Source organism: Haliotis rufescens, unplaced genomic scaffold, assembly GCF_023055435.1.
Source record: "Haliotis rufescens isolate VD_foot unplaced genomic scaffold, xgHalRufe1.0.p SCAF_37, whole genome shotgun sequence".
Classification (NCBI taxonomy): domain Eukaryota; kingdom Metazoa; phylum Mollusca; class Gastropoda; order Lepetellida; family Haliotidae; genus Haliotis; species Haliotis rufescens.
Window position 1 is genome coordinate 1,692,215 of NW_025964079.1, and position 14,359 is coordinate 1,706,573.

At 41.4% G+C, this 14,359-nt stretch overlaps 1 protein-coding gene across 2 annotated transcripts; it reads left to right on the forward strand.

Annotated features, from left to right (window-relative positions):
* Positions 1–204: 204 nt before the first annotated feature.
* On the forward strand, positions 205–12,254 carry LOC124140419. Of its 2 annotated transcripts, none has more exons than XM_046507966.2 (2): positions 205–290; positions 9,806–12,254. In XM_046507966.2, exon 2 carries the CDS (start codon positions 9,857–9,859, stop codon positions 11,816–11,818), a length of 1,962 nt encoding a protein of 653 aa, XP_046363922.2. In that variant the 5' UTR covers positions 205–290; positions 9,806–9,856; the 3' UTR covers positions 11,819–12,254. The 2 variants fall into 2 exon arrangements, with proteins under 2 accessions (XP_046363922.2, XP_046363921.2); XM_046507965.2 differs by lacking the exon at positions 205–290 and adding an exon at positions 297–620.
* The last annotated feature ends 2,105 nt before the right edge of the window (positions 12,255–14,359 follow it).

The following is a 14,359-nucleotide window of genomic DNA, read 5'->3' on the forward strand; positions in this document are numbered from 1 at the left end:
CGATTATTTACAGACCAACGTCATATAGCTGGAATGTTGCTGGGTGCGGCGTTAAACAACAAACAAACAATATTCACACAATAAACCTTTTTGAATTTGACTATAAATCGCATGCATTATGTGTCACCGTAGCCACCCGCATTGTTTCCATTTCACAGTCGAGCGATCGCGCCTCACATACACAAGTTCGCAATCGAAGGCAACCCCCCGCTATGCTGGTTCAACTTTCACGTCTACAGACCAACAAGTAGCGGCAAGCCAACGCCATTACTCGCACGCAGGATATCAAGGTATATTGTGTGGCGTTTGCCCGAGATCTCGCGATATCGCTAATTACAAGCTACAATCTTGATTATTCGATTTGTCAATTGCAAACACATACCAGTTCCAACTATTGAACTTAACTTAATCTACATCAACTGGAGTTGTGGCGCATGCGCACTGCCTCTGCTGGTTTGGGACAAGCCGATCTAACATGTGGCTGTGGTTGAATTGTCGTGTTGTTGATAACAAACTCGAGAAGACATTACTAAGCATGTCAGGACAATGTTGAAATGTCGGAGCAGGGTGGAAATTTATTCACTCAGGAAAATATCCAGGAGATCGTTGACGTTTTAAAGGTCGGTATTTCATTGTTTATGTTTTTGGAGGCCATCAATGGAGATATGAAACGTCTATGGGCACTGTTTCAACTTGTTTGAAGATCAAGTTCTTAAGACCCGTGAAGATCAGGGGTAGAATAGGTCTTCAGCAACCCGTGCTTGCAGTAAAAGGCGACTATGCTTGTCGTAAGACTAACGGGATCGGGTGGTCAGGCTGATCCTGATCTCAATCACTGGATTGTCTGGTCCAGACTCGATTATTTACAGACCGCCGTCACATAGCTGGAATATAGCTGAGTGCGGAGTTAAACAACAAACAAACAAACAAACAAATCCAGTTCTTTACATGTATCATAAGTACAATCGTCGGGATAATCGTTTACTCATCGCACAACTCTAATATGGCTAGTGAGTGTGTTTTGTTTTATAATAATAATAATAATAATAATAATAATAATAACAATAATAATAATAATAATAATTAAAAAAAAAATTCCGTGACCTGTAAGTAAACTTGCAATGTCAAAAGAAATACATATTGTAATCAGGACGTTTAAGTACTAAACCACAGACATGACGCTATAGGCATTTATATTTCTATAAATATTTTATTGGATACTTTAAGTGAAGCTAGATCACTTTTCACCCACACCAAGCCAATTCATAATTCAACAATCAGCGGTGAATGAAGATACGATTAATAAAACGAATACAAGAATTCAAAACAGAGTACATGTATTCAGAAACTATTCAGAAACAAGTTTAGATTCAATAAAAAGCGTGAAACTCTGTCGCACACCTGAGTCAAGCCAGTACGTATCAGTCAAGTAGAAAACAGTCAAGAGACTGTCAACACGAGGCATAATGAATGACGTTAAAAAATGTTGGCTGCGTTTCTGGTAAGAACTATGGAGGTAGCCTACAGCCCTGCCGCACTCCAGTGGTGAGCCTTTCCTTTGTAGCTGACATAATTTACAACCACCGTGTTGTTTCCTAAATCAATCCTCAACAGGATCTTTATACGACCTCTGTATACAATACAGACATCTAGTAGAGCGTTCTACTAAATTAACCCCGGCTAGGCAGTAGTCGGGACCATTGTTATATATCGTGAAACCCTGACGTTAAGGTTTCGGGTGACTTTATTGTATTCGGACAAAACGCTGCCTGTTGTGTCAGAAGTTGAAGTTCAAGGCTTCCCTTTGTCACGACCACAGTGTGTGAGTGATTGATATTACGGCAACAATGGCATGTAATTTAGCCATTACAAGCGTTGCATCAAAACACCAGATACCAATTATTTAGCGGCCTTGATGGAAAACTTCACGGATCGTCTCAGTCGTGTAGTAGACAGTCCGTCTGCCCGGAAAACTTAAGGTCGGTGGTGCCAAAAGATGTTCAAAATGGTACTTGTTGTTTCCCTGCCTATCGCTCGGATTAAGGGGATAAAGGACTGATGGACTCAGAGTCAGTGCACTGTGTCTGAGTAGTGTAATCATGTTAAACTGCGGCATGGTATCACTATAAAACCGGCATTCGTCCGTAACAGTACAAGCAATCACAAACAGGTGCATGCACATCGCTGTAAAAGTACAATATTTTTTAACGTGATGTAAAATAATAATAATAATAATAATAATACATTGTAAGTTTACTTACAGGTCACGGATAATTTGAAAATAATAATAATATTATTATTATTATTATTATTATTATTATTAATAATAATAATAATAAAATAATAATAGTCAATTTATATGGCGCTGTACTCCACGCATAAGCATGTTCTAAGCGCTTAGACATTTATTACCCCGGTCAATAATCTCAACAATCATTCTCAGCTCCTGGGGAGTATACAACCCAAGCTGCCAACCCCATTCCACCTTATTAATCCTCGGGACAGACATGACATAGCTGTTGAAATGTTATATACCTGAATCTCTACCTCCATGTCTACCTCCATGTTTGTGAATATGCACGTATATATGTCATACTATAGGTATTGTGTATCACATACATACATATTATTTACATGTCGAACAACCAGCTTGCATCAGCTTCTAGTCCTCAGTGTCTGGCTATCCGTATTCCCGTCTTTGTGAACCGCCTCCATTGTCTAGTGGTAGAGCGTCCGTCCGGAGAGCGGAAGGTTCGGGGTTTGATCCCCGGCCGAGTCATACCAAAAGACGTTGAAAGATGGTACTTGTTGTTACCCTGTCTGGCGCTCGGCATTAAGGGGCTAAAACAAGGACTGGTCAGCTCGGAGTCAGTATACTGTATCTGAGTGGGGTATTCATGTTAAAGTGCGGCATGGTATCTCAGTGTGCTATCACTATAAATCGGCATCAGTCCGGACTAGTACAAGCAGCCACACACACACACACACACACACACACACACACACACACACACACACACACGTTTATGCAAGTCGCTATATAAGTACAATAATCTTGGACGCGGCGTTAAACCCCATTTCACCTCACCTCACCGATCTCTGTGCCAGTGCAACCTTGTGTGTTTGGATTAACGCCGCTTTGGACGCTAGGCATTTATATATATATATATTTCTATAATTCAGTGTGACACTGACATGATTATTCGAGTTTTACGTGGGAGGGAATCCCGAAATGATGCAGGTCTCTGACGTTTACCACCTTGATGAAACCAAAGAGCACGGATATGGTGCTGACAAACCTAGAAACACAATCGAAGCGAACCCACAACCATAGGTTCCTGGCGTACCAAAAGGGACGCAACTCTGCACAACGAATTGCTGCGACTTAGACGATTGGGCCACCCCGTGTAATCTGTACCCGAAAATGCTTGAAAAAACAATTTGTCCTCAGGTATATCCCGAATAGTAAATGGTCTTGTGAACATCTGACAATACGAACATCCATAAAACCAGACTATGACCTTACTCCTTGTACGGAATCAAGTGCACTCACGTCAGCTCGCCTTCGTGATAAACCGTCACGAAATCAATTAACGTATTGTCTGTTCAAACAATGTTACTCTCCCTTACATGTAGATGATGAAAGAAAAACATTGTTAATAATTGCAATTTACCTTGCTCCTAGGAACTTCTGAATTATCCACACAACCCGTGTAGACTCACTGACACCATTGTCTAATCACAAATCCTCAATCAGGGTCATCCACAAGTGCACTGAAGCCACTGTGCACTGTCATTTTGATAATAAATACATTTCTAGAGTTACTATAACACAGGTAGACATGTCTAACATGGCCAATCAAGAATGCCAATGAATATTGATTTGTTGTTGGTGACCCGACCCCCTGCTAAACCCCTGGGTTGAAAGGAGGCCTCTGACAGGCTTCTAACACTGTTACACTTTATCAAATAATTCATTGTACAAACACCATGTTTGCCCAGTGCAAACACTGACATGGAATATTGACATAAACCACTTTGATAATGCAGACTTGACTGGTACAGCAAAGTATACAGTTTTCGCTCACATTAAGGTCTGTTGTTGATTAAAGGATACAATACGAGTACGAGGTTTTGGTTGGTATTTTTTCACAATCTCAACCCAAACCGAGGAGGTGTTGTCTTCTTTATATTGCCTACCGACAAATAACTATCAACTATGTCAGAATAAATTAAATATGTCAAATATCGAGCATAAGAGAATCTTGAATGGTTTGTATACAGAGGTGGATTCAACTAGCTTCTTGACAATTTCGCACGTGCAACATTGGTTTCTGATGACAAAAATTGATGTGATGAAAATGTACACACGAAGGAGAGGGAAAAGACCCATTCGTCACCACTCGCCCCTTTTCGTAACCTGCAAGAAGAATCGGCTTGTCCCGGAGTTGTCCCGGAGTTGGTCACGAGTTGGTCACGAATGGGAAAAGACCGAGCGCCCCTTTCCATGTTAATCTGGTTTTATGACGATCGGCTGAGCCGGTTTCAGATAGGAGGCATATAATTATTTCTGTAAAAACATTACTAATTTAACGCTTCGAATTTGTTTTAAGCGGTAAATAATCCAAGAAAACACGTCTCCGAGGTTTTGGCTGTAACATTAAACACTTTGGATTGAATGTTCGGTTGTACCGAACTGATTGTCGGTTTCGGCTGATACCTTCAATTATTATAATTTACCTCTGATGAGTTGAATTGGGTCTGTTGAACCTTCGGTTGTCATGAAATAGGCCTGACACGTCGAACTGAAATACGTGAACCGTGCATCACCATCGATGTCAAATGGAAATACTATTTCTTTTCTGTTTTCTGTGTCGAACATTTTATTAGATCCCTTCTAGTTCATCTTCCCGAGGCAAAAGAGTTAACTGACTATAAAAGTCTAGTTTGGCCGAACTAGGCTGGTATTATGGAGTTAGGTTTTGGCTGGACTAACGAGTCTATGCATAGTCCAATCAAAATCGCGCACCGAAATCGAAATCCGGTTTGTAAACTGTCATGCAGATTTCGGTCGACTGCAGGATTTGCACAGCATGTACGCCGCCAACTCGTTGTCAACAGATATTTTCCAAATCATTTTCAAGTTTTTAATCAAGATGCTCACGTGATTTGAAGCACTTCACGATGTAAGATTGTCGATCAGATCGTCTTGACTGGGCGTCGCCATTTTGTTTAAAGCAAATACGAGAGGTGGAATCTGACTTAGCTCGTAACAGCCACTGGTGGCGCTACGATCGAGCCCAGGAATTCCAGCCTGGTACGGCAAGGGTGGAAACTGGACTTTTAAAGTCAGTTAACTCTCTTGTTTCGGGAAGATGTTCAAGTTCGGCACAACGATTTTCAGCTATGTTTATCATAATTTCAATAATTGTATTCCATGTTTGTAAAATTTGGAACGTTGGGTTTACGAAAAAACTGCCTTAAATTAAAGCAACTCGCAATCAGTGTACAGTTCAGTAATCTTTCGATTTGATCTCGGGAATATATATTTAGCATGGACATTAAAAAAAAGGTACACAGCATTCATTAATATCGCACATATCTAAATAAAATATGAGTATACATATATGTAGTTTATAATAAGTGCAACAGAGTATCTGATGATGAATATCGTGCCACTGGATTTTCTTGGTTCATCTGTGGGCGGTCGGGTAGCCTAGTGGATAAAGCATTCGCTCGTCACGTCGAAGACCCGGGTTCGATTCCCGACATGGGTACAATGTGTGAAGCCCATTTCTGTTGTCCCCCGCCGTAATTTGCTGGAATATTTATAAAAGCGGCGTAAAACCATACTCACTCACTCACTGGTTCATCTATCACTTGATAGTCAGGTTTGATTACAAGCCGCTGCCGTATAGCGGGATACTGATGTGAGGCTTCAGGCAACAAACTCTCACTTTTTAAAAAAAAAATGTCTGAATGGCGGGTGCTACCGGTAGGGCAGGACATTCCATTCCATGGGCATGCCCATTCATATAATTATTATAGATATTTTGCCCTTTACGCCAAATGGAATCTATTTCAGCGGATTATGTTTTTGCATTGGTATTTTATATTATTCATTTCATGATTGTGTCTGCGCTCAGTGTTGACCATGTCACATTAACACCCAACTCTGACACGGACCTTCACCCCGCAGTGCTGTTACCTATTTTCTCATATACACGTGACCCGTGAAGATCCAGGTTAGAATAGGTCATTCCCAATCCATATTTGTTGTAAGAGGCGACTAACGGGATCGGGTGGTCATTCTCGCTGACTTGGTTGATGCATGTCATCATATCAATCACTATCGTGTGTGGTCCAGACTCGATTATTTAGAGACCGCCGTCATATAGCTGGAATATTGCTGAGTCCGGAGTTAAACAACAAACAAACAATTAATAGACATGTATTTCTATCATGAATATTTATAGCGCACTTTCCAATGTTCCACGAAGGACGGGCTGATAGTTATGATGTCTGTAATAGTGATACCTTTAATACCGTGTTCAATAAGGATATAAGTTTGATAGAGATTGAATCCTGGTTCAGTGAACTGAAAAGTCCTGGGCCCCGTTCCTCAAAGCGATCTTAGCGCTACGATGACCGTAAGCCTATGTTAAAGCATGGGACCTACGACCACCTTAGTGCTAAGATCGCTTTGAGGAACGGGGCCCTGGCTCTAATGGTGCACCGCTGGAGGTGTTAACTATAATAGCCATGCACCTTCCTCTTACCTTAGTCTGTCTTACAGACCCTGATACAAATATATATCAAATACAGCCCATGCAAGTCTATAATGTTTGGCAAGTCTAGATGTCTAGATTACTGCAGTATCAGAAAATTCTGAAAATGAAGAGAGTCACTGGGCTCCCTTACATTATATTTTTATTAAGACAACTAAACAAATGTTTTTTTCTGTACGATATGTTCATTTCAGAGACTAGATCTTACCTATGAATAGTATTTAATTGTATTTTAAAATCAAGGAGGTTTTTCCTGAGCAGTTTCTCCAGACGTATAATATTTCCATTACATAAAGGGTAACCTTCTTGATGTAACCATTTATCGTGGAGTATCTCTCCTGGATGTGTGTCAAAGTACTTATTTGATTTGTTTGATATGTACCCTGTGTGTCTGGGTGGTTTTCGAAAAGGGTTTTCCACCATGGGTAACATTTTCACATTGCAAAGTGCAACACAGAAGCAAATGTCCAAATCTAAAGTCGCTTTTGATAGTTAATTTGCTGCTTTTCGTAAAGCCTTTGATTGAGCTGGCAGATATCTCCTTTGGTATGTCATGTTTTGAGTAATATTCCTGGTTATATTGTAATATTATAAGGTAAGTTCCAAAACCAAAGTCTTAAATTATCAAGTATTTTGATTCGTTCAGCGGGGTTGGTCAATGTTGCATTTTAAGCCCGCTTCTCTTTTCAATACTTAGTCTAGTATTTGTCAATCATTTACACAATGACATCGAGTCTGGCCCTGAGATTTAGGAAATATATTTGTTATTATATGCAGGTGAGCTTTGTGTAACTGCTGATTCTGTCATCAATTTGATCAGATTCAGATTGACATTCTTGCTCAATATTGCCCCAAATAGTGTTATTTTGATACAACGATAGTGTTGGTTTTCAGAAAAGGTTGGTTGGTCTTGTGGAGATAGAAGGTTAACTATTTCAACATATTATAATCATCTGGGATTGCTCTTTTCAAACAGACGTTCTTGGTCAAAGCAGTTCAAAAGCTTGTTAAAAAGGCAATTTAGTCTTCAGTTGAATTCTTTGCAACCAGAAAATATCTCGGGTGGTTCTATTTAAAATGTTTGATGTTCAGATAAAGCCTATTGTTCTATATGCATAGGGGTATAGGGTTTTCAGAAATGGGTGGGTGAGTGAGTATGGTTTTACGCCGCTTTTAGGTCGGGAATCGAACCCGGGTCTTCGACGTGAGGAGCGAACGCTTTAACCACTAGGCTACCCGACCGCCCCTTGCAGAAATGGGCAGTTGCCGAACAGTTTAATGTGAGGTTTTGCACGGATGTATTGGGTATAGTGAGTGAGTGAGTGAGTTTTGGCTTTACGCCGCTTTTAGCAATATTCCAGCAATATCACGGCGGGGGACACCAGAAATGGGCTTCACACATTGTACCCATGTCGGGAATCGAACCCGGGTCTTCGGCGTGACGAGCGAACGCTTTAACTACTTGGCTACCCGACCGCCCCTTGCAGAAATGGGCAGTTGCCGAACAGTTTAATGTTAGGTTTTGCACGGATGTATTGGGTATAGTGAGTGAGTGAGTGAGTTTTGGCTTTACGCCGCTTTTAGCAATATTCCAGCAATATCACGGCGGGGACACCAGAAATGGGCTTCACACATTGTACCCATGTCGGGAATCGAACCCGGGTCTTCGGCGTGACGAGCGAACGCTTTAACTACTTGGCTACCCGACCGCCCCTTGCAGAAATGGGCAGTTGCCGAACAGTTTAATGTTAGGTTTTGCACGGATGTATTGGGTATAGTGAGTGAGTGAGTGAGTTTTGGCTTTACGCCGCTTTTAGCAATATTCCAGCAATATCACGGCGGGGGACACCAGAAATGGGCTTCACACATTGTACCCATGTCGGGAATCGAACCCGGGTCTCCGGCGTGACGAGCGAACGCTTTAACCACTTGGCTACCCGACCGCCCCGTATTGGGTATAAGTTATTAATGTACAAATGTTGCAACTTAAGCTGAATGTGGCAGAAATTACATGTTTGTTGATTCCTCTTTAAGAGTTGTTAAATACTGGTTTAAGCTCCCGGAAGAGAGATATCCAAATGATGCTATTGTTTTGTTATGGATTTGGACTTCTGGGAATCCCAGAGAGTTGGTAATAACAGCCTTTCTAAATGAACTTTATTGAAGGATAAATTATATTTATGTGCAATCTATCTTTCAAAGTTGCTCTTCTCTCGATACGTACTCCAATATCAAGCATTCCTTTTGTATAGGACCGTATCTGTTAAATATGAAATCCAAAGAGTAAAGGCACAGAGTCACCTTATTACGGATTGGTGAATTGCCTTTACATGAACGTATTGGTGAGTGAGTATGTTTTTACGCCGCTTTTAGAAATATCCCAGCAATATCGGCGGGGGACATCAGAAATGAGCTTCACATATTGTACCCATGTCGGGATGCGGACCCCGGTCTTCGACGTGACGAGCAAACGCTTTAACCACTAGGCTAACCGACCGCCCATGAACGTAATGGAAGGCGTACCAAGACAAACTCAGTTTTGTAAAATATGAATGTTATTATTAATGTTTATTTCACTTTGTACTTAGGCCAAAGGCCTCATTGTGTTCCAGGTTGAGGTTAAGCCCATGTGATGCTTCTCCAATGAAGGTATAATTCTTACACGTTTATACAGGAAGATAATGTTAAGGAATGACGCTAAACAACATGAAAGATGTATCTTTTATTTTGTGGAATTGTGTTCCAGGTTGAGGTTAAGCCCATGTAATGCTTCTCCTCTGATGAAAGGATATTTCTGACACGTTTATACAGGAAGATAATGTTAGGGAATGACGCTAAACAACATGGAAGATGTGTCTTTTATTTTGTAGAATTGTGTTCCAGGTTGAGGTTAAGCTCATGTAATGCTTCTCCAATGAAGGTATAATTCTTACACGTTTATACAGGTAGATAATGTTAAGGAACGACGCCAAACAACATGAAAGATGTGTCTTTTATTTTGTGGAATTGTGTTCCAGGTTGACCTTGGCGATGACGACGGCAATGTGTTCCAGGCCAAGGTGGCCGCAATGCAGCGGTTCCTCCGCTACGGGATGTCCAAGTTCTCCAAGGAGAAGCTGTACCAGCATTTATGCATCGTGGCCAGGAGGGTCACCGTCCAGGAACGGATGACGTCATGGAATACTCAGAACAATACCGTCATCAAAAGCATCGGTCATCTCAGGGCAGTGATCCGTGACATGCATGGAAAGGACAAGTACAACGGTTTGTTGGAGTGTGAGAGACAAGCTATTAGGTACTTCCTGCACTTCCTTGTTGACGTGGACCATATAAAGTGTTTAAAGGGGAGCTTCGACAAAGAGGTGCACACAGTGTTGTATTATGACTACTTCGATCCTTCAGACTGGAGTCCGTCTCAGAAAAAAAGTGCCGGCACAAAGGGGGGTAAGCCGGAAGACAAGGATAGCGGAAATTATTCCATGTCAGAGCTTGATGAAAAACATGAACAGGTGACATCATTGAAGCCTCCAAATGGAGGTAATTCTCCCCGAGGAAGTGTGTCTCCAAGGGGAGATAACTCTCCTAGGGGCAAATATGATGATTCGTTTACCCAGGTTGGCTTTTCTTTCTCTAAGCATTTGGATGGTAGTGAAAAAGAAAAACTCCGTGTGACTGTGAATGAACTCGAGGAGGTCAGCGAGAGGTGGGACAGGTTGTTGATGGAGGATGATCAGGATCTGGAGGACTATGACCCAGAGAGTTATTACGAAGTGATGGAGTGTGAGGAACATACCAAATTTGAAGCAGTCTTTCGCTTACTTTCCGATATTTTTGCCAAATGTTATAAAGTTATAGAACTGTCCAAACAATGGTGGAATCTTGCACATAAGATTTACAAAAAACTTCCTCTAAGGAGACCTGTGTCTCGAGGATGGCCAAGATGCAGAGAGAGATCTCATAGATCTGGAGATAACGAGGAAGAGAACCCAGAGACTACTCAACAAGAACCAGAAGTGGATGAATCAGCGGAGACAAGCCCATCGGGTGCAGTCGAAGTGGAAGATGAAGACTTCGGACATCTTATCCATGTCCCTGAACCCCAGAAACAGCAGAAACAAGATCGGGTCACGAACATCAAGGCTCGCCTGTTTGATCTCTCGTATGCTATACATGAGCTTGATCAGGATCTGGCTGACCACAAAGTTGACTTGAGGAAGCTGGACTCTAGGGAAAGAAGGTTCCAAATGCTGGAAATCTTATTCGGTAAAGTGGATGCTAACCTGGAAGAGATTCAGGAGAAATGTCGAAAGCTTCGTGCTCAGAGAAAAGTGACTGCTCAGAAATATTCCTACACTTTCAGAGGAACTGAGAAATACTTTGATTACAGGGAGAAGCTGAGAAGGCTGGATAAGAAGCTGATGAAATATGATAATGAGATACAGCTTTTAGTCTACAAGCAAAATGTCGTCTCACAGGATTATATGTTGGAAATGGAAATTCGACCAAACTTTATTAGATCGTATGAAGATCTGAGGACACAGATTACTGATAAAGAACATTTGCTTCAGCAACGCCAGGGCGAGAAGAAAGACCTCGAGGAGGAACTAGAGCTCCTGGAACCCGATGGTTTGGCGGGAAGAAGTCGAAAAAGTGAAAATGGTAGTTCTTCTGGACATTCTGTACTCACCGATCTCAAAGGGGAGATAACTGATGACATTCCCACGTCACACGAAAAAGATTACAACGAGGTGTTCAACGGTTTGGGCAAACGGTATGAACTGGTGAGTTCAGCTCCCCCTGTCAAGACTCAGCTCAGGAATATGAAAAAGAAAGAGGAGGTAACTCCACCAGTCAAGAAACCCGCGCCACCTAGTAGTGAGACTCTGCTGAAGACTGTCACGACGATTGATGGTTCGAATCTCATTGGACATGAAAAACCAAAGTTCCAATCCCCTCGGCCACCCCAGGGTCTTAAAAAGAGGGCTAGAAAGCCGTTTCCAGGGAAACGTGGAGTTAAACAGCCTGTGTGAATTAAGTTGTTGTTGATTGGTTTGTTGTTTAACGCCGCACTCAGCAATGTTCCAGCTATATGACGGCGGTCTGTAAATAATCGTGTTTGGACCAGTGATTAATACCATGAGCATGAATTAAGTGCTCATTCAAGGACGTCACTTATCAATATCTGTCACAATGTGACACAACATATCTATGTAAAATATATCATCACCAGACTTCGCCATGTGATAATGTAAATTTCGTGAGAACTAACATTATCTGTGATTGTGTGACCTTGATGATTTTCTTCATGTGGATAATCATTGCTGTATTGCCCGTACATTTTATTACAGTAACACGACTTTCAGCCCTCTCATTTTTATGCGACATAAACATTGTAAGTCTGTTATAAAACTGTTACAAATATTTGTGCATATCTTCAACATTGAGCCGTGAAGATCCGGGGTAGAATAGGTCTACAGCAACCCATGCTTTCCGTAACAGGCGACTTAGCTTGTCGTAAGAGCCGACTAACTGAGTCGGGTGGTCAGGATCGCTGACTTGGTTGATGCATGTCATAGCATCCCATTTGCGTGGATCGATGTTCATGACATCAATCACTGGATTGTCTGTTCCTGACTCGAATATTTAGAGACCGCCGTCGTCGGGTAGCCTAGTGGTTAAAGCGTTAGCTCGTCACGCCAAAGACCCGGGTTCGATTCCCGACATGGGTACAATGTGTGAAGCCCATTTCTGGTGTCCCCCGCCGTGATTTTGCAGGGATATTGCTAAATGCGGCGTAAAACCATACTCACTAACTCCCTTACAGATCGCCGTCATATAGCTAGAATATTGCGGCGTTAAACAACAAATAATCTTAACTAACCTACCCCACGCAAACATAAAATAACATTTGCATTTTACCGACTCCATCCTCGATGATCCAGGGAATCATATTCATTCCATTATGATAAACACCCTGAGCTTCGTTTGAGGCGGGTTCGAATCTCACGACGCTAAAAATAGACGTCCAATCAAATTACAGTGATCTTTTATGATTTCAACAAACAGAGGGATCACCAGTACTGGTCTCGCAAACAACAGGAGCATCTTGTTGCAATAGGACTTCCCTCCTCTGAATTCGTACTAAATCATGGCCACTCCAGAAACCTATGACTGTGGGTTCGAATTCCGGTTGAAGCACCATACTGTCATCCAGGGTTTCACAAAAGTGGTAAACGTCTGAGTTCTGCATCACTTCAAAATCCTCCACCTCCAAAATTAAGCTGACGCGCCATGGTATAATTGGAATACTGTATTTTAAGTAAAACCGGAGTACAAATTATTTATCAAGTTTTACCAAAAAATACTATTATGTGCTTTTAAAACGAAATAAATGGTCCCGAGGTTTTACTAAAAAAGATTTTATTCGCAGATATGGCTAAAAAAGCAAAAGTACATCAAGTTCGATTAAGGCATAATGTGTAACAATGAGCGCACCTAAACACATGTAGGAAAATACCAAAACTATAATATTAGTTCACAAACAAACTGTTTTCTTGCGAATATATAAAACAACAATAGAGACAGCTTAAATAAGAGCACTTGTGAATATATAAACTTGGTCGCTATGGCTGAAAAAATGCCGATGCGACGTTAAATTTTAACTCACTCTCTTAAATAGGAGATTACATCATCATCCATCCATAAGAAGGCCTGACTACAAAGCACTGGGGTAAAGATGTCATTCTTATAATACTGTAAAAGGAAGCCATGTTGTATTTTCTGTTTAGGGAGATTGGGAAACTCTCATCATTTGCAAATCATGACAATCACATCTTAAATATGTTAATGTCCGGCGTTAGTTCATGTTTTTTTTATTGCCTCCAGATATCTTTGAACCTGGAAACCTGAATAGTAAGTAAAGGATTTCGACCCTAATATCGTTATTCCACTCTTGTTGGAACATGTCTTGACATCGTTATTTAAACAGACACAAAAATAGATGTTTACCTCCAACACCATCAAGCTTCTCTAATTAATCGTACCATCGTCTAAAATAGTTTGTAGAAGTATCTTGAGACTCAAGTAAGCGATAACTCAAGAACCGAGATACATCCATACACGGAGAGGACCACATTTTGAAAATATAACTTTGTGCACAGGTCTCTAACCAATATTTAGTATATACGTACAGAATTGTGTACGAACTACACAGTAATAATATCCACCTTTGTACTTACTAATGGGGGCGGTCGGGTAGCCTAGTGGTTAAAGCGTTCGCTCACGCCGAAGACCGGGTTCGATTCCCGACATGGGTGCAATGCGTGAAGCCCATTTCTGGTGTCCCCCGGCGTGATATTGCTGGAATATTGCTAGAAGCGGCGTAAAACAAGACTTAAGTTTTAAAATGGTTGTCTATTATCGTAGTGACTGTTGTATTTAAAGTGTTCAGTAATACTAACCTCTGTATTTATTTGATTCATTCTTATCGTCTGATTGGTGTTAGACCGCCTCCGTGATCTAATGGTAGAACGTCCGCCCGGAGAGCGGAAGGTCCGGGGTTCGATCCCCAG

Excerpts from the sequence above, each read along its gene's own strand:
- LOC124140419 (XM_046507965.2), top strand. The coding sequence starts at position 555 with ATGTCGGAGCAGGGTGGAAATTTATTCACTCAGGAAAATATCCAGGAG. Across the intron at positions 621-9,805 it reads AGATCGTTGACGTTTTAAAG|GTTGACCTTGGCGATGACGA; the intron begins GTCGGTATTTCA and ends ATTGTGTTCCAG.